Here is an 18,852-nt window from a genome sequence, read left to right as displayed (position 1 = left end):
AGCAGAGGCGCGGCGGCGATGTCGGGCGGGGGTCCCGTCGGGGGGTCGGGGCGGCTGGACATCAACCGGGCGGGGGCGGCGGAGCTGGAGCGGGCGCTGGTGGGCATCGGGCGCCGCCGGGCCAGGGGCATCGTGCGCAAGAGGGAGGTGAGCGGCAGGGGGAGGCCTGGCGGGGGGGGGGGGGCTCCGTTGCAAGGAGGAGGTGAGCGGCGGGGGGGGGCGAAGGGAGCCGGGGGGGGGCTCCGTTGCTGGAGGGAGGTGAGCAGCAGGAGGAGGAGACGGGGGGGGGGGGCTCCGTTGCTGGAGGGAGGGGAGCGCCTGGGGGGGAGGGGGGCTCCGTTACTGGAGGGAGGTGAGCAGGACGAGAGACGGGGGGGGGCTCCCTTGCAAGAGGGAGGTGAGCGCCTGGGGGGGGAGGGGGGCTCCGTTGCTGGAGGGAGGTGAGCAGCAGGAGGAGGAGACGGGGGGGGGGGGCTCCGTTGCTGGAGGGAGGGGAGCGCCTGGGGGGGAGGGGGGCTCCGTTACTGGAGGGAGGTGAGCAGCAGGAGGAGGAGACGGGGGGGGGGCTCCGTTGCTGGAGGGAGGTGAGCGCCTGGGGGGGGAGGGGGGCTCCGTTGCTGGAGGGAGGTGAGCAGCAGGAGGAGGAGACGGGGGGGGGGGCTCCGTTGCTGGAGGGAGGGGAGCGCCTGGGGGGGAGGGGGGCTCCGTTACTGGAGGGAGGTGAGCAGGACGAGAGACGGGGGGGGGGGCTCCCTTGCAAGAGGGAGGTGAGCGCCTGGGGGGGAGGGGGGCTCCGTTGCTGGAGGGAGGTGAGCAGGAGGAGGAGAACTGGGGGGGGGGGCTCCGTTGCAAGAGGGAGGTGAGCGCCTGGGGGGGGGGGGCTCCGTTGCTGGAGGGAGGCGGGTGTCTGAGCCGCCGTCTGGTGTCCGCCGCCCGGTGCAGGAGCTGAAGGGCTTCGTGTCGCTGGAGGACCTGCTGCGCGTCAAGGGCATCACCGCCCGCACCCTGGAGCTCAACAGCCACCGCCTGGCCTGCAGCTGCACCCGCCACGGCCCCGGCGCCCAGGTAGACACCCCCGCGGGCAGGGCAGAGCCGAGGGGGCGGGCGGGCGTCGGGCTGTGCTCGGCTCCTCTTCCTCGCCCGGCCTCCTTGCCGGGGCGGCGGCGGCTGCCTTCTGGCCGGGGCGGCTCCGAGGGGGGGCAGCAGGCCGGCAGTTCTTGCGCCCCGCGGGGGGCCGCCGAGGCCGAGCAGAGCGGCGGCGGCAGCAGCAGCAGCAGCGAGGACGACGATGAAGATGGTGGCGATGGCGGCGGCAGCGCGGGGGGAGGGGACGTCTACTTTTACTGCACGGTGGACGAGCGCTGGATCGACTACCTGGAGCGCACCGAGGGCGGCGGCCTCATCCGCCACGCCCGCCCCAAGGTACGGGGGTGGGGGGGGGAGCGGAGGGGAAGGTGCTCAGTTGCTGGGGTGGGGGGCGAGGCTGGGCGAGGGGGCCAGAGCAAAGGCCTGCTCACTGAGGAGGAGCCGAGGGGGTCTGCACTGGCCAGGAGGGAGGGAGTCCTTGGCCCAGAGCTCCCTCCCCCTGAAGGGAGGTGATGGTGAGGATGCCCACTCCCAGCCCTGCAGAGGGGGCCAGTGTTCTGCTGGGGGGCCTTAGGAAGGAGATCAGAAGGCCCCTGCAGGGATCCACGGGGCTGCCTCCTTTGAGACAACTGTAGGCACTTTTGGTTCCCATATGTCAAAAAGGCATTATAGCGTTAGGAAAAAGGCAAAGAAAGGCTGAAGTGGTGTGGGCACCTCAGCTTGGAGAAACGGCCGTGGGTGGGGACATGGCATATAAAGGTTTACAAAATCAAGCGTGGGGCAGAGGCAGAAGTATGATGACCTGTAAATTTAGAACAGGTATAAGGGAATCCTTCACACAAAGAGTAATTCATGCGTAGAACTCGCTGCCAGAGGGAGGTGGTGGTGGTTACAGGCAGGGATTGAGCTTCAAGAGAGGACTGGGGGAGCAGCTGGAGCAGAGGTCCATCAGCGTAGATGGAAGGCTCTGTCTGGGGCAGGGGTGCTCCATCTTGGTGGGGCAGCATTGGGGGGCTTCTGGAGTTCTGACCCCACTAGTGGGCTTCCTGATGGCACCAGGGTTTGGGCCACTGTGTGACTGAAGGTGTTGGACTGGATGGGCCACTGGGCTAACTCAGCACAGCTTATGTTCTTATGGGTTGGTCCTGGGAGCCCGGCATCCACAGGTTCGGTTGTATCTCAACTGGGGAGTTTGTTTTGTCTCTGAAGTGGCTCAGGTCTGTTCATCTGCTCTCCTGCAGCCTGATTTTGCCGGGACGGGTAGGCTTCCCTTTCTCTGCTTTGTTGTTAGAAGAGTTTGCCCGGTGGGTGAGGCAGCCATTAGCTGGGCAAAGGGTGTTTGGGGTTCTCTTAGGCCCTCTTGTTAGACACTCTAGTTCCAGCTCTCTGAAGGCATGCAAGTTTCCAGCCGGTAGGAGAGACCAGTGTGAACTGTGGGTTCTGGACTTGGTCCCACACCAGTTCTGTGCTCGCATCTTTCCTGTGGAGACAGGCCCACACTGCAACTTTCAGAAAAAATTCTTAATACTATAATTATTTGAGACAATGAGTATATACTCATAACTAGAATATAAAGGTAAAGGTATTCCCCTGTGCAAACTGTCATTTTCAACTCCGGAATGACATCGCATCATGACATTTTCACGGCAGACTTTTTACGTGGTGGTTTGCCATTGCCTTCCCCAGACATCTACACTTTCCTCCCAGCAAGCTGGGGACTCCTTTGACTGACCTTGGAAGGATGGGAGGCTGAGTCAGGTCGTGAGTAGAGAGCTTGGACTGCAGTCCTGCAGCTTTACTGCTCTGCAGCACTGGGCTCTAACTGTAATACACTTGTGACTATAAGTAGGATTGTGATTCTTAAAGTCAGGGGAGAGGAATCAAAGGCAAAAATAGAGTTGTTTCTATGGACCACATTCCCCCCACCCCCGGTAGCATAGGAAGGCATGTCCCACTAAAGTAGGGTGGGTACGTCTGAAGCTGCCTTCTACTGAATCAGACCCCCCAAGTCAGTCTTCTCTAATCAGACTGGCAGTGGCTCTCCAGGGTCTCCAGCTGAGGTTTTCACACCTATTTGCCTGGACCCTTTTTAGTTGGAGATGCCGGGATTGAACCTGGGACCTTCTGCTTCCCAAGCAGTTGCTCTGCCACTGAGCCACCATTCCTCTCCTTAGACATATGACTATATATGAACATATGAAGCTGCCTTCTTCTACTGAATCGGACCCCTCTTGGTCCATCAAAGTCAGTCTTGTTTACTCAGACTGGCACTCCGGGGTCTCCAGCTGGAGGGTCCAGGCAAATAGGCATGAAAAACCTCAGCTGGAGACCCCGGAGAGCCAACTAAATTCATGCCTATTTGCCTGGAACCTTTTTAGTTGGAGATGCCGGGGATTGAACCTGGGACCTTCTGCTTCCCAAACAGATGCTCTACCACTGAGCCACCATCAGTCTTGTCTACTCAGACTGGCAGCGGCTCTCCATGGTCTCAAGCTGAGGTTTTTCACGCCTACCTGCCTGAACCCTTTATAGTTGGAGATGCTGGGGATTGAACTTGGAAACTTTTGCTTCCCAAGCAGATGCTCTGCCACTGAGCCACTGTGGCTCTCCAGGATATCAAGCTGAGGTTTTCCATGCCTACTTGCCTGGACCCTTTTTAGTTGGAAATGCTGGGGATTGAACCTGGGACCCTTCGCTTCCCAAGCAGATGCTCTACCACAGAGCCACCGTGGCTCTCCAGGGTCTCCAGCTGAGGTTTTTCACGCCTATTTGCCTGGACCCTTCTTAGTTGGAGATGCCAGGGATTGAACCTGGGACCTTCTGCTTACCAAGCAGAGGCTCTACCACACTGAGCCACCGTCTCTCCTCTCTATCTATCTATCATCTATCTATCTCTACATCTGAAGCTGCCTTCTACTGAATCAGACCCCCCTGGGTCCATCCAAGTCAGTCTTGTCTACTCAGACTGGCAGCGGCTCTCCATGGTCTCAAGCTGAGGTTTTCCATGCCTACTTGAGCCGCCCTGAGTCCGCTTGCGGAGAGGGCGGGATATAAATGCAAAGTAATAAATAAATAAATAAATAAATAAATAAATACTTGCCTGGACCCTTTTTAGTTGGAGATGCTGGGGATTGAACCTGGGACCTTCTGCTTCCCAAGCAGATGCTCTGCCACTGAGCCACTGTGGCTCTGCATGGTCTCAAGCTGAGGTTTTCCATGCCTACTTGCCTGGACCCTTTTTAGTTGGAGATGCTGGGGATTGAACCTGGGACCTTCTGCTTCCCAAGCAGAGGCTCTGCTACTGAGCCACTGCCCCTCCCCTCTTTTTGGAAGCCCAGGAGCCATTAAGAGTGGAGTGTTGGGGAGGAGGGTGCTTTGGAGGCCTCCTGTTCATTCCCTGCTTTGCTGCAGATGAAGCGGAAGTCGGAGGGCAGTCCGGACAGCAGAGCCCAGTCCCCTGGGAAGAAGCTGTGCAAGAGTTCTGAGCTTGGCAGGTGAGGGGGAGGGGGAGGGAGGCCTAGCCTTCAACGGGGGCTTGGAGCAGCTGTCGGGGGGGGGGAGGAGCTACCAACCATCTTTTACCTGCCCTTGCTTCCCATTTAGGGTGTTGGGCCCCTGTGTGGCAAGCCCGACAGCGACCTTTGGCGACCTGCGAAATGCCAAGGCGGCTCAGGCCCGCTGCCGCCATGTCCCCTCCGTGACTCCCCCCCCTGAGCTCCAGGACTGGCTGCGCACCTTCCAGGTGAGGGGCAGTGAAGGTGGCGGAAGGGGCTGGTCCAGCTAGTAGGAGCAGGGCCTTCAGGCTGGTGGCCTGTAAAGTATCCAGGTGCGGCTGGCTCAGCGTTGTTCTTCGGGAGCTGGTGGAGCTACTCAAAGGCTTTTGGGGGCAGCTGGATTGGGGCAGGTTTCGTCCTCTCGAGGGGTGTTGTGAGCAGGACGCGTCCTCTGGGTGGGGAGTCCTGATTCCGTGTCTCTTCTGCCTGCAGCGTTGGAGTGGCCCTGAGAAGCTGCTGGCCCTGGATGAGCTCATAGACCGTTGTGAGCCCCCCCAGATCAAGCACATGATGCAAGTGATAGAGCCCCAGTTCCAGCGGGACTTCATCTCGCTTCTGCCCAAGGAGGTGAGTGGCTGGCTGCGGTGTCTCTGGGGTGCCTTGGGGCTGCAGGGGGGGCTGGCAGAGGCAGCAGAAGCCGCATGAGCAAGTGCAGAGGATTGGCACAGACAGGCCCCGGCTGTGAATCCAAGCAGTTGGCGCGGGTGAGGATTCTGGGCGTGGGGAGAGCAGAAGATGATGGCAGTGCTGGGGGCTGGGCCAGGTGTGTGGTGAAGAGGCTGAAGCCGGCAGCGTTTAAGGGGGGAGCCGATCTGGCCCTTGCTGGATGGGGGGGATGCGAGAGAGGCCGGGCCCCGGGACTGCAGGGGTCCTTTGGGCAGGGCCGCTGGATCGAAGTGGCCGTCCCACCTCCTGTGTCCAGAGCAGCCTCTTGCTTCCTGCCTCTCCTTTCAGCTTTCCTGACTTTGAGTACGGAGGGGGGGCCGCTTTGGGAAACTTCTTTGGGAGGGGGGTTTCCAGTGGAAGTTTGCATTGCTGGGAATTCAGGCACAGGGAGTTGTTGTGCCGAAGAGCAGTTATCTTGCAGCGTGACCTTCCTCGCCAGCTTGCTGCAAGGGCAAACGAGGGGGTGGAGAGTAACACGAGAGAGTAGCATGAGCTCCCGCCCATCTCACTCTTCCTGCTTGCTGGGGGGTCCCGGAGCAGAGGAGTTGTGCCGCTGGGCCGGTGCTTTTGGTGAGAGGTGGGCTTGGGGGCTGCAGCTCCTACTTCTGGCCCCCTTCTTTTACAGTTGGCGCTCTACGTGCTCTCCTTCCTGGAGCCCCGGGACCTGCTCCGTGCTGCCCAGACGTGCCGGTACTGGCGCATCTTGGCCGAGGATAACCTGCTCTGGCGGGAGAAGTGCCGTGATGTGGGTGAGGCCTTGCCCAGCTCCCTTCTGCTCCAGGGGCCCTCTCTCTCTCTCTCTCTGATGGCTCCTTTGCGTTCCTGCAGGCATCGAAGAGCCCTTGAGTCTGCGCAAGCGGCGGCTGCTCAGCCCAGGCTTCATGTACAGCCCCTGGAAACTGGCCTTCCTGAGGCAGCACCGGATCGACATGAACTGGCGCAGTGGGGATGCCCGGCACCCAAAGGTAAGTGCTCCAGGGGCAGAGGCTTCTCCGCTCGCTGTGGTGGGCGCCCATGGCAGGAGGGTATTATAGCATTGGAGAAAGTTCAGAAAAGGGCAACTAGAATGATTAAAGGGCTGGAGCACTTTCCCTATGAAGAAAGGTTGAAACGCTCGGGACTCTTTAGCTTGGAGAAACGTCGACTGCGGGGTGACATGATAGAGGTTTACAAGATAATGCATGGAATGGAGAAAGTAGAGAAAGAAGTCCTTATCTCCCTTTCTCACAATACAAGAACTCGTGGGCATTCGATGAAATTGCTGAGCAGACAGATAAAAGGAAGTACTTCTACACCCAAAGGGTGATTAACATGTGGAACTCACTGCCACAGGAGATGGTGGCGGCCACAAGCATAGCCACCTTCAAGAGGGGTTTAGATAAAAATATGGAGCACAGGTCCATCAGTGGCTATTAGCCACAGTGTGTGTGTGTGTGTGTATTTGGCCGCTGTGTGACACAGAGTGTTGGACTGGATGGGCCATTAGCCTGATCCAATATGGCTTCTCTTATGTTCTTATGTGACACAGAGTGTTGGACTGGAGGGGCCATTGGCCTGATCTATCATGGCTCCTCTTATGTTCTTCTGTGACACAGAGTGTTGGACTGGATGGGCCATTGGCCTGATCCAACAGGCCTTCTCTTCTGTTCTTATGTGACACAGAGTGTTGGACTGGAGGGGCCATTGGCCTGATGCAACAGGGCTTCTCTTATGTTCTCATGTGACACAGAGGGTTGGACTGGATGGGCCTTTGGCCTGATCCAACAGGGCTTCTCTTATGTTCTCATGTGACACAGAGTGTTGGACTGGATGGGCCATTGGCCTGATCCAAAATGGCTTCTCTTATGTTCTTCTGTGACACAGAGTGTTGGACTGGAGGGGCCACTGGCCTGATCCAACATGGCTTCTCTTATGTGACACAGAGTGTTGGACTGGAGGGGCCACTGGCCTGATCCAACAGGGCTTCTCTTATGTTCTTATGTGACAGAGTGTTGGACTGGAGGGGCCATTGGCCTGATCCAACAGGGCTTCTCTTATGTTCTTATGTGACACAGAGTGTTTGACTGGAAGGGCCACTGGCCTGATCCAACAGGGCTTCTCTTATGTTCTTATGTGACACAGAGTGTTGGACTGGAGGGGCCACTGGCCTGATCCAACAGGGCTTCTCTTATGTTCTTATGTGACACAGAGTGTTGGACTGGAGGGCCCATTGGCCTGATCCAACAGGGCTTCTCTTATGTTCTTATGTGACACAGAGTGTTGGACTGGATGGGCCACTGGCCTGATCTAACATGGCTTCTCTTATGTTCTTATGAGTAGAGGGTTGTGGGGAAGGCCACGGGATATTTGCTGACCTTCCTCTGACATTTGCTGATTCTCAGGTCCAAGAGCGACAGGTAGTGGAACGCCCCAGAGCCCAAATTGGCTGCGTTATTCTCTGGGGGGCTGTGTTGTCTTGGGGGCTGGATTCTGGCCAGGGTTGCAGGGTCTTGCACGGAGGCAGGGCAGGGGTGCTCAGCTGCGCTGCTTCTGGAACTTGGCACCAGTTTCTGACTGATCACAGCAGAGCTGGGAATCCACAAAATCCCCAGCATGCATTAGATTCGCAGAGGCACCGTTTTAAGTGCTATGAAAAGGTCACCTAAATGCAGTAGTCTGTTCTGTGTTTTGATAGTCAAGGAGACCAGCAAGCAAGGCAAACTACAGTGGGTTGTATCCTGTGCACCACGGGTGGCTGTGGGGCAAGTGGGCCTTCCCTGTAACTGTCCCCCAGCTGCAGAAAGGGGTGGGTGGGGCAGTAGGGGGCTTATCTTTGGGCCCTGTATGCCTTCCTCTGACACCAGTGGGCAGAGCCAGGAGATCCAGGCTCTTCTGCAGACAGACACATTTATGGGGTGTTTGTGCCACCCAGACACATCTGCACAGGGAGGTATCTTCTTTAGCAAGTTCTGTGTGTGTTTGTGAATGTGTCTGTTTACTGCGAAGAAGCAGGAAAGCTGTAGGAGAGAGAGAGTCGCGGATTTCATTCTTGGTTGGGATTGGTGTGTCTGTGGAATGCTGGAACGGAGTTCTGCCTCCTCCTTTGGATTCCTTTTCATGGGCATGAAGCGCCCCTCACAAGTCATGCCCTCATCGATTGTTGGCAAGTGTGGCATGCGCAAAGCGCTCCTGTGCCGTGACCTTCAGGGAAAACGGACAAGATACTTGGGTTCGTTATTAACTGGTCCCTGTAAAGACCTTCTAAGGCCCTTGCAGGGAGAGGCGGGCAGGAAACGCAGGCTGTCTGGCCAGGAGTCAAGGAGAGGCTTGGCTGGTGCTTCTGCTTTGGGGCCACGGCGGGGGGCTGTTGCCAGTGACCTCTAGAAGGCGTGGGCTGGCAGGAAGACCTTCCTTGGCTGCTGGATGTTTTGCTCCGCAGCGCACAGCAGCTTCATGGTTCAATTTTTTGGGAACGTCGTGTATTAATTGTTTTGAAGTTAGTATATTCACAAATGTTAGCAAACCTCAGGCCCAAATAGAGATTTATCCTCGTGGGAAAACCAGACCAGCAAATGAATTGATTGTCAGACTGCGTTGGCTGCATGTGCTTCATTCCAAAACTTAGCCAGGCCCTGCCACAGTGTGATCTCACAAACCCGGCCGCCAGCACCCGGTCCTTTCTCTCAGACAGGCCAGGTTTTGTGACATGACCCCTCTGAGGCATTGTGGGAAGGGGAGGGAGCCCCCCCTCCTGCGCCGAGGAGCCTTCTTCCTCTCCCCTTTCCTGGGCCATCCCATTGCAGTGCCCCTGGGAAGGGGATTCTGGGCTCCCACCCCCCACCGGCAGCCTCCTCTCTCCTGGCCAGGTTCTGAAAGGGCACGACGACCACGTCATCACCTGCCTCCAGTTCTGTGGCAACCGCATCGTCAGCGGCTCGGATGACAACACGCTCAAGGTGTGGTCGGCTGTCACGGGGGAGGTAAGCCTGGCTCCTGTGTTCTTCCTGGGGCACCCCTTGCTCCTCCTGCTCTGAGCATCCCTTCTTCTGCCAGTGCGTGCAGACTCTCGTGGGCCACACGGGCGGCGTCTGGTCCTCTCAGATGAGGGACAACATTGTCATCAGCGGCTCCACCGACCGGACCTTGAAGGTGTGGAATGCGGACACGGGGGAGTGCGTGCACACCCTCTATGGGCACACGTCCACTGTGCGCTGCATGCATCTGCACGGCACCAGGTAGGTGAACTGGGGGAGGCGGAAGGAGGCGCCTCTGGTGAGGCTCGGCCCAAGACGCTGCCTTCCCTTCCTGCGCAGGGTGGTGAGTGGGTCTCGGGATGCCACTCTCCGCTTGTGGGACATCGAGACGGGGCAGTGTCTGCACGTGCTGATGGGCCACGTGGCGGCTGTGCGCTGTGTCCAGTACGACGGGCAGAAGGTGGTGAGCGGGGCCTACGACTACACGGTGAAGGTCTGGGACCCGGAGACCGAGAGCTGCATCCATACCCTGCAAGGCCACACAAACCGGGTCTACTCCCTGCAGGCAAGTGAGCGGAGCTGCCCCCTTCCTCCCCAGAGCCACTGCTGCCGCCCCGCTGAGCTCCTGCTGCTTTGCTCTCCCCCCTCCAGTTCGACGGGATCCACATCGTCAGCGGCTCTCTGGACACGTCGATCCGGGTGTGGGATGCGGAGAGCGGCAACTGCCTCCACACCCTGATGGGGCACCAGTCCCTGACGAGCGGCATGGAGCTGCGGGACAACATCTTGGTCTCCGGCAACGCCGACTCCACGGTCAAAATCTGGGACATCAAGACGGGCCAGTGCCTGCAGACGCTGCAAGGTGGGGAGGCCATCCCGGGCGGGGGGTGGGGGAGAGAACACCCTTTGGGTCACAGGAGGCAGGGGAGAATATTATCCTCTAAGCAGAGAGCTTGAACACACAACTGTATTGTCGACTCACACTGGCAGCCGCTGTCCAAGGTCCTTCCCATCTCCTGCTGCCTGGGCCTGCGAACTGGATTGGGGTTGGGGCCTCCCCCCTGCAGTGTGGCAGGCAGAGGCTCTGTTTGGGAGCCCCCAGGGCCCTTCCTCTCTAGCCGGCCTGAGTGCCATGTTGGGAGGTCTGGCCCTTTCTCGCGTCTGAGCCTGCTGGCAGCTGCCTTCCTCCTCTCCTCTCCTCTCCTGCAGGTCCCAGCAAGCACCAGAGTGCCGTGACGTGCTTGCAGTTCAGCTCGAAGTTTGTGGTCACCAGCTCCGATGACGGCACGGTCAAGCTGTGGGACCTGAAGACGGGGGACTTTGTGCGCAACCTGGTGGCCCTGGGGAGTGGCGGCAGTGGAGGGGTCGTGTGGCGCATCCGGGCCTCCAACACCAAGCTGGTCTGTGCTGTTGGAAGCCGCAACGGGACGGAGGAGACGAAGCTGCTGGTGCTGGACTTTGACGTGCCTCTGAAATGAGGCTGGGGGGGAGGGGGGAAGACCCTGCAGGACGGGGGCAGTGGGGGGGGATGGCGGGTGCTGCCGGTCTTTGAAGCACCTTATTTATAGGGGGGGGCAAAGCGGAGGAGCACAGGGGGGCCTGGTTTTGTACACATGAATAATATATCTCTTTATTTCTGTACTTGTGTGCTGGGGTGTGTCTCTTGGCTTCACGAAGGCAGCACACTGACGGCATGGACCCGTCGCTGGGCACACACCTCCGGGGCCAGCTGAGAAGGCAGGGCCACGTGCATGACCACCTCCTGGCTGCGGAGGGGCACAAAGGCAGCGGGTGTCCCCAGGAACACGGGGCACTGGTAGGTGGCTTCCTCCGAGGGCGTCTCCCAGGGCTGGAAGGTGGCTTGCACCCTCACGGCGGGCAGCTGGCAGGGCTGGCCTGAGCGGGTCTCCTGCAGGCGGCAGCTGTGGGTGTCCCAGAGCGCGTGGTGGAGCTCCAGCCCCATCAGGTACAGCCCCTTGTCCGGAGCGTTGCTGGGCGGGAGCATCGTGGGCAGGACCTGGGGAGCCGGGGGGGGGGGGAGGGTCAGGGTCTGGGAGCCCAGCAGCCCCTCCCCCCCCCCTGGCCCAGCCTACCTGCACTTCCAGGGAGTAGCGGTCCATCTCCTGCTTCTCAGCCCGGGCCATCTCCTGCCGCAGTGCCAGGAAGAGGCGTTGGGGGTGGTGGAAGGCGGCCAGGTGGTAGGGAGCCCCGCTGTGGGCCCGCAGGTAGTGGCAGAGGAGCTGGGAGCGGCAGCGCAGGGCCTGGAGCCAGGCGGGGGGCGGGTGCGGGGGGCTGGTGGGGGTGTAGTGCAGCCAGCGCTGGGGCACCCTGCCCTGCTTCAGCTCCCGCAGGAGGGTGGCACAGCGGGGGGAGGAGCACGGGGAGCCCCGCAGGTGTTCCTGGCCGCACTGCAGGTCTCGCTGCATCTGCTGCAGCAGTGCCAGGAAGCTGCCGGCCTCCTCCAGCAGGAAGCGCTGCAGGGGGCGGGGCTTGGGGCGGGGCTGCCCCATGGGGGGGTGCCCGCGGGCCCCCACCTCCCACCCGCACTGCTCCAGCTGCTCCTGCAGCTCCTGCATCAGCTCCAGCGCCTGGCCCACCAGCTCCTCCAAGGCCCCTCCTTCTTGCTGGAGGCTGGGCAGGCGGGGGGGCTGCCACCTCCCCTGGGCCACTTGCAGGGCCTCCAGCATGGCCCGGCTGCGGCTGGCCAACAGTTCCCGCTGCAGGCCGTTGCAGAGGCCCACCCAGGCCGGTTCCATGGGGCTGGGGAGATGCTGGATGCGCGCCTGGGTGGCTGCCGCCGCCTCTTCCTCAGACAGCCCTGCAGGGGAGAGGAGGAGAGAGAGCTGCTGGCCACCCTGCGTGGCTCGGGGGGGGAGGGGAGGGGGGGTCTGGCAGGTCGCTCACGTGGGTTGGGAGTGCCACGGACAGCAGCCAAGAGGCTTGGGAGGCCAGGCCTCGGCCGCTGGGGCCTGTCGGAAGCCAGGCACTGCCGGCTCAGGCTCTGCACAGCCTCTGCATCTCCACGGTCCAGGATGTGGCCCCCGTAAGGGATTATTCCTGCAGGCAACACCCAGAAGGGGGACGGGGGGGGGGGTTAGCAGCAGGCCCTATGGGGAAGCTGCCTCCTCTCCCCCCCCCCCCCGCACCGCCCCGGCTCTGTACCTGCCAGTTCCTGCAGGGCCTCCTTGGGGCTGTCCGGCAGCCTGCCCAGCCGCTCCTGAGCCTTGAAGCCTTCCCAGAGTTCCACGTGGCTCCTGTGGGGGGGGGGAGGGAGGGAGGGGCTGAGGGCTCTGCAAGTGCAGCTGCCTCCCATCACTGGGGCCTCCGGGCTGCCCAGGCCTTGCTCTCACCACAGGTAAGACTCTGCCTGCGTCCAGCGGCTGTAGGCCTGCCTGTAGTGCAGAATGGCGTAGAGGAGCAGCAGCAGCAGCCTCTGGTCTGTGTCGAGGCCTTGCACCTGGCCCTGCAGCAGCTGGTGGGTCTGGGCCAAGATGCCCTTGAGCTCCAGGGCCATCTCGCAGAAGAGGACCACGGCGGTCCGCTGGACAGGCCCTGAGGGGGGGGGGGAGGCAGGGTCAGGCCCAGGGACTGGGGAGGGCGCCTGCTCCACAGACCGGCTGCAGTGGAGGGCGGAGCTGCCTGTCCCCCAGGAAGGGCCCCCCGCGCTGCTTCCTGCTGGTCAGGGCTTCTCCCTGCCCCAGCCGGTGTGAGTGCCCGGATGCCCGAGGGAAGCAGTACCTGGCACAGAGCCCGGGGCATCAGCTGCCGTGATGAGCCAGAGTCGGAACTTGGGGTGGATTTCCAGAGCTGCCCCTTCCACGTCCCCTGCCGGGCAAAGGAGGAGATGAGAGCAGGGACGCCAGCAGGCCGCCTTGCCAGACCTGGGCAGCAGTTTGAGCACAGAACTTGCTTGAGTCGATGGCTTTTATTTAAAAGAAACAAACCTGTTTATTAAGAAAGCAAGCAGGAAGTACAGACACAAGGAAGTCATGTACGTAGCTGTACTCCTGGCGTTCTGCATCTCGTGTGATTCCTTGGGGGTTCCCGTCCCTTTAAGAGGAACGCAAGCCGTGTTTGGACTGGGGTGTGGAGTGGGGGAGCCCCCCCAGGCAGGTGTCTGATGAGAGGGAGCCTCTTCCACCCTGGACTCCTGCTTCCCCTTGAACGGAAGGGAGGCCAGAAGCGAATTATTCCTCATGCACAGGAGTCTTTGGCTACCCCTGGACAGCACTGCATCATCAACCAATTCGAATGAGATGCTGTTGAAGTGCCTTCTCCAGAAGCCTTGTTCCATGGCAAACAGACAGCACGAGGCTGCACAGAAGCCCCTTCTTCCTGGCTGATGTGGCTCCCCCCTCCCAGCTCCATCTCTCTGTCCACCTGCTCTGGCAGCCTTGAACAGCTGAGCCCTGGCAAGAGGGAGGGAAGGCTGGCTGGGAGGCCTCAGAGGGCACTGCCCTTTCCCATTTCGATGGGGCTCAACCGACCTTTGCTAATTCAGTTGAGAGCCTCAGGTTATGCTGCTGGGATCCAGAAGTCGCTGTGTCTGGACATGGAGAGCGCTTCCAGGCCCCTTGGCTAGTATGTGGCCCTTGGTTGCCAGCCAGTGACTAGGTCAAATCCAAGGTCCTGTGCAGCCTCCAACCCACATAGCTGCGGGGCCTCCTGCTACGTTCCATCACAACCGCTCAGCTGCTGTTTGTGGCCCTGCCGAAGCCTCGGTGCCTTTGAGCAAAATGGCCCCTGAGTCTCGCTCCCTTGCTTCCCATTCGAAACAGAGACTGCCATTTCCCATCACCTCCTACCTGGCCCTTTCAACCACAATGGCAGGGATGGGACCTGGGAACTTCTGCACACCAAGCAGAGAGCCAGCCTGCTGTGCATGGACTCTTGATCTGGGAGAACCGGGTTTGATTCCCCAGTCCCCCTCCCCCCACAACTGCTGGTGTGACCGTGGGTCAGCCATAGCTCTTGCAGAGCTGTCCTCTTAAGAGCAGTTTGTCAGAGCTCTCTCAGCCCCACCTGCCTCACAGGATGTCTGTCTATTGTGGGGAAAGGAGATTGGGAGCCACTCTGAGACTCCTTTGGGGGTATAAATCCCATTTCCTCCTCTTCCACTGAGCTCCATCTCCCCCTCTGCAGTGGGGACTGACTTGGAGCTGCCCTCCTCCCCTTCTGTGGTCCTGGGCCTCTCCCATCCATGCCACGTATTCCTGTGATCGGGCCCCTGATGCAGTTTGCATCCACAGGGTGCCTTCCAAGGAACCGCTTCATCCGTGTCTCTTGCTCCTGACCCTGGCGCTGGGCAGAGAGAAGCCCACAGGAACGGAGGCCTCCTGCATAGGGGACCAAACTAATCCTGCAAAAGGGCAAGGTCAGCAACTGCCCAACCACCACCATCAGTCTACAGTCTGTGTAAACTGGACTCGAGTGCGAGAGAACACTGAAGGAGGGGGCTGCAAGAGGTTTATAAGGCTTGAACTCAAGAGAAGCCATGCTGGATCAGGCCAGTGGCCCATCCAGTCCAACACTCTGTGTCACACAGGGGCCAAAACCCAGGTGCCATTAGGAGGTCCATCAGTGGGGCCAGGACACTAGAAGTCCTCCCACTGTGCCCCCCTCCAAACACAAGGAATACGGAGCATCATTGCCCCAGACATAAGAGAAGCCCTGCTGGATCAGGCCAATGGCCCCTCCAGTCCAACACTCTGTCACACAGTGGCCAAAAACCCAGGTGCCATCAGGAGGTCCATCAGTGGGGCCAGGAAACTAGAAGCCCTTCCACTGTTGCCCTCGAAGCACTAAGAAGACAGAGCATCACTGCCACAGACAGAGTTCCAACAATAAGCTGTGGCTAAGAGCTACTGATGGACCTCTGCTCCAGATGTTCATCCAATCCTCTCCTGAAGCTGGCTATGCCTGTAGCCGCCACTACCTCCTGTGGCAGTGCATTCCGCATGTTAATCACCCTTTGGATGAAGAAGGACTTCCTTTTATCCGTTCTAACCCAACTGCTCAGCAATTTCATTGAGTGCCCATGAGTTCTTGTATTGTGAGAAGGGAGAAAAATACTTCTTTCTCTACTTTCTCCATGCCATGCATAATCTTGTAAACCTCTCTCATGTCACCCCGCAGTCAACGTTTCTTCAAGCTGAAGAGCCCCACGGGTTTTAACCTTTCTTCACAGGGAAAGTGTTCCTTGAGATCTCTCTCTTGGTCAGTCTCCTCCACTTGTATTTCTATGATTTCCATCCCTTCCCTTCAGCCCCCCAGTGGGGTGTGGGGGCAGCTGCTGCCAAAGCAACCTTTTCAATAATCTGCACAACAGCCCCCCAGATCTGCTGTAGCCATCCACTTCTGCTCCTCCATCCTCCTTGGAGTTGCCCTTCATTTACCTTCCTTGCCTTCGCTCTCCCAAATGACAGGAAGGGACTCCCAGAGGTTAGGCGCAGCTTCCTGCCCTCACTGGCCCCGCAGCTCGCGGCTCAGAGCGGAGATGGTGCTTGTTGGGCTGGAAGCCCTCCTCAGAGGGTGACGGAACCCCGGCTCTCCTGGGCCACCCAGGGCCATGGAAGCCTTTGGGGGGCTGGAGTGGTTTCAGCCCAGGAAGACACCACGGGGGGGGGGGGGCAGGTGACGCTGAGGCAGACTCTGAGGTGCTCTTTGTGGCACAGAGCACAACGGCTCCCCCGCTGTACAGAGCCTGGAGGCAGACCCCATCAGCTGACTGAGGGGCACGCTGCAGGCCCCATTCAGGAGGCAAAGTTTGGTGAGAGCCAGTTTGGTGTAGTGGTTAAGTGTGCGGACTCTTATCTGGGAGAACCAGGTTTGATTCCCCACTCCTCCACTTGCACCTGCTGGAATGGCCTTGGGTCCGCCAGAGCTCTCTTATCTGGGAGAACCGGGTTGGATTCCCCACTCCCCCACTTGCACCTGCTGGAGTGGCCTTGGGTCAGCCAGAGCTCTTATCTGGGAGAGCTGGGTTTGATTCCCCACTCCTCCACTTGCACCTGCTAGCATGGCCTTGGGTCAGCCATAGCTCTGGCAGAGGTTGTCCTTGAAAGGGCAGCTGCTGGGAGAGCTCTCTCAGCCCCACCCACCTCACAGGGTGTCTGTTGTGGGGGAGGAAGGGAAAGGAGATAGTGAGCCGCTCTGAGACTCTTCGGAGTGGAGGGCGGGATATAAATCCAATATCTTCATCTACCTCATGGTGTGTGTTGTGGGGGAGGAAGGGAAAGCAGATTGTGAGCCGCTCTGAGACTCTTCGGAGTGGAGGGCGGGATATAAATCCAGTGTCTTCATCTACCTCATGGTGTGTGTTGTGGGGGAGGAAGGGAAAGCAGATTGTGAGCCGCTCTGAGACTCTTCGGAGTGGAGGGCGGGATATAAATCCAGTGTCTTCATCTACCTCATGGTGTGTGTTGTGGGGGAGGAAGGGAAAGCAGATTGTGAGCCGCTCTGAGACTCTTTGGAGTGGAGGGCGGGATATAAATCCAATATCTTCATCTACCTCACAGGGTGTCTGTTGTGGGGGGGGGAGGAAGGGAAAGGAGATTGTGAGCTGCTCTGAGACTCTTCGGAGTGGAGGGCGGGATATAAATCCAGTATCTTCATCTACCTCACAGGGTGTCTGTTGTGGGGGAGGAAGGGAAAGGAGATTGTGAGCCGCTCTGAGACTCTTCGGAGTGGAGGGCGGGATATAAATCCAGTATCTTCATCTACCTCACGGTGTCTGTTGTGGGGGAGGAAGGGAAAGGAGATTGTGAGCCGCTCTGAGACTCTTTGGAGTGGAGGGCGGGATATAAATCCAATATCTTCATCTACCTCACAGGGTGTCTATTGTGGGGGAGGAAGGGAAAGGAGATTGTGATCCGCTCTGAGACTCTTCGGAGTGGAGGGCGGGATATAAATCCAATATCTTCATCTACCTCACAGGGTGTCTGTTGTGGGGGAGGAAGGGAAAGGAGACTGTGAGCCGCTCTGAGACTCTTGGGAGTGGAGGGCGGGATTTAAATCCAATATCTTCATCTACCTCACAGGGTGTCTGTTGTGGGGGGGGGGAGAAGGGAAAGGAGATTGTGAGCCGCTCTGAGACTCTTCGGAGTGGAGGGCAGGATATAAATCCAATATCTTCATCTACCTCACAGGGTGTCTATTGTGGGGGAGGAAGGGAAAGGAGATTGGGAGCCACTCTGAGACTCTTCGGAGTGGAGGGCGGGATATAAATCCAATATCTTCTTCTGTGTCTCCCCTGCCACGCCCCACAGGCCACCTCAGGGCTTCTCCCCGTTCCCGCCTCTTCCCCACAGGCCACAGCTTGGATGCAAGGGGGGGGGGGAGGCGGTTGCTGTTGCCCGCTGGGACTTTCTCCTTGAGCAAGGGCTTTGTGCTCTCCAGTCTGCCTTATTAACAGGAGCAAGACACCCTTTTGAGGCGGTGGGGGGGGGGGAGGTGTGGATGGAGTAGATTTTTACACTCCTTTCTTCTGCTTTTAAGAAGACTCGAAGCAGCTTCTTTACCTCTCCCCACACTTTGTGCGGTAGGTGGCGAGGAAAGGGTTCGGAGAGGACTGAGACTGGTCCAAGCAGACTTCATGTGGAGGAGGAGGCGGCGGGGGGGATCAAGCCCAGTTCTCTGTTGCTCTTAACCATGACACACCATGCATGCTGGGAGGGTCCTCCAGGGTCATCTAGCCCAACCCCTGCACAAGGCAGGGAAGTCACAAACACGGCCCCCTCCTCAAATTCACAGGATCTGCATCGTGTCACATGGCCATCTGTTTAAAAACCTCCAGGGAAGGAGAGCCCACCACCTCCAAAGGAGAAAGCCTGTTCCACTGAGGAACCGCTCTAACGGTCAATAAATTCTTCCTAATTGTGAGCCAGAAACTATTCTGATTTAATTTCAACCCATTAGTTCTGGTCTGACCTGGAGCTACAGAAAACAATTCCACACCATCCTCTAGATGACAGCAAGTACTTGAAGATGGTTATCCTATGACCTCTCAGCCGCCTCCTCTCCAGGCTAAACATCCCCAGCTCCTTCAACCTTTCCTCATAGGACTTGGTCTCCAGACCCCTCACCAGCTTGTCTATATCCTTCTTAAAATGCGATGCCCAAAACTGAACACAGTACTCCAAGGGAGGTCTTACCAGAGCAGAGTAAAGCGATACCATTCCATCACGTGATCTGGACACTAGACTTCTGTTGAAACAGCCCAAAACTGCATTTGCCTTTTTGGCCACCGCATCACACTGTTGACTCATGTTCAGTTATGGTCCAGTAGGGAGGGAGGGGAGGGAAGGGCTGGCTCCAGCCAGTGTGTCTGGGATTGCACCGAGATCTGCCCTCCGTGAAGCCTCACCTGCTGGCACGTTCAGCACCTGGTCGAGCTGCAGCAGCACCTCGGGGTCCCACTGCTCCTGCAGGTGGCAGTTGTTGAGCACTAGCCATTTGCCTTTCCTGGCGCAGAAGGGCAGCATCCGCCACACGCGGTTGCCAGCATCAGAGGTGCCAAAGGAGATGACCACGACCTTCCCCTGCAGGTGCCATAGGATGGCCTCAGCGGGGGGGCCCTAGCCTGGGATGGGCCT

At 59.0% G+C, this 18,852-nt stretch overlaps 2 protein-coding genes across 2 annotated transcripts in view; one reads left to right on the top strand and one right to left on the bottom strand.

The window, feature by feature from the left end:
* Window positions 1-18: 18 nt before the first annotated feature.
* On the top strand, window positions 19-10,898 carry LOC132590854 (F-box/WD repeat-containing protein 7-like). The gene is made up of 13 exons (XM_060263784.1): window positions 19-147; window positions 943-1,110; window positions 1,207-1,422; window positions 4,498-4,580; window positions 4,690-4,828; window positions 5,073-5,207; window positions 5,932-6,055; window positions 6,135-6,271; window positions 9,152-9,265; window positions 9,339-9,520; window positions 9,599-9,824; window positions 9,911-10,121; window positions 10,469-10,898. Exons 1-13 carry the CDS (start codon window positions 19-21, stop codon window positions 10,735-10,737), a joined length of 2,133 nt encoding a protein of 710 aa, XP_060119767.1. The 3' UTR covers window positions 10,738-10,898.
* A 30-nt stretch (window positions 10,899-10,928) lies between these two features.
* The window catches only part of DNHD1 (dynein heavy chain domain 1), a 95,128-nt gene continuing 87,204 nt past the window's right edge, over window positions 10,929-18,852 (bottom strand). Inside the window, exons 36-42 of the mRNA XM_060263783.1 lie at window positions 18,624-18,798; window positions 12,998-13,084; window positions 12,610-12,811; window positions 12,422-12,513; window positions 12,164-12,316; window positions 11,353-12,077; window positions 10,929-11,276 (exon numbers count right to left, since the gene is read on the bottom strand). Of these exons, the coding sequence (XP_060119766.1) occupies window positions 10,929-11,276; window positions 11,353-12,077; window positions 12,164-12,316; window positions 12,422-12,513; window positions 12,610-12,811; window positions 12,998-13,084; window positions 18,624-18,798 (1,782 nt within the window). The remainder of the gene's footprint in view (window positions 11,277-11,352; window positions 12,078-12,163; window positions 12,317-12,421; window positions 12,514-12,609; window positions 12,812-12,997; window positions 13,085-18,623; window positions 18,799-18,852) is intronic.

Source organism: Heteronotia binoei, unplaced genomic scaffold (assembly GCF_032191835.1).
Source record: "Heteronotia binoei isolate CCM8104 ecotype False Entrance Well unplaced genomic scaffold, APGP_CSIRO_Hbin_v1 ptg000881l, whole genome shotgun sequence".
NCBI classification, from domain to species: Eukaryota; Metazoa; Chordata; class Lepidosauria; order Squamata; family Gekkonidae; genus Heteronotia; species Heteronotia binoei.
Note: the sequence above shows the minus strand (reverse complement) of the source record. Positions and strands in the feature narration are given on the sequence as shown.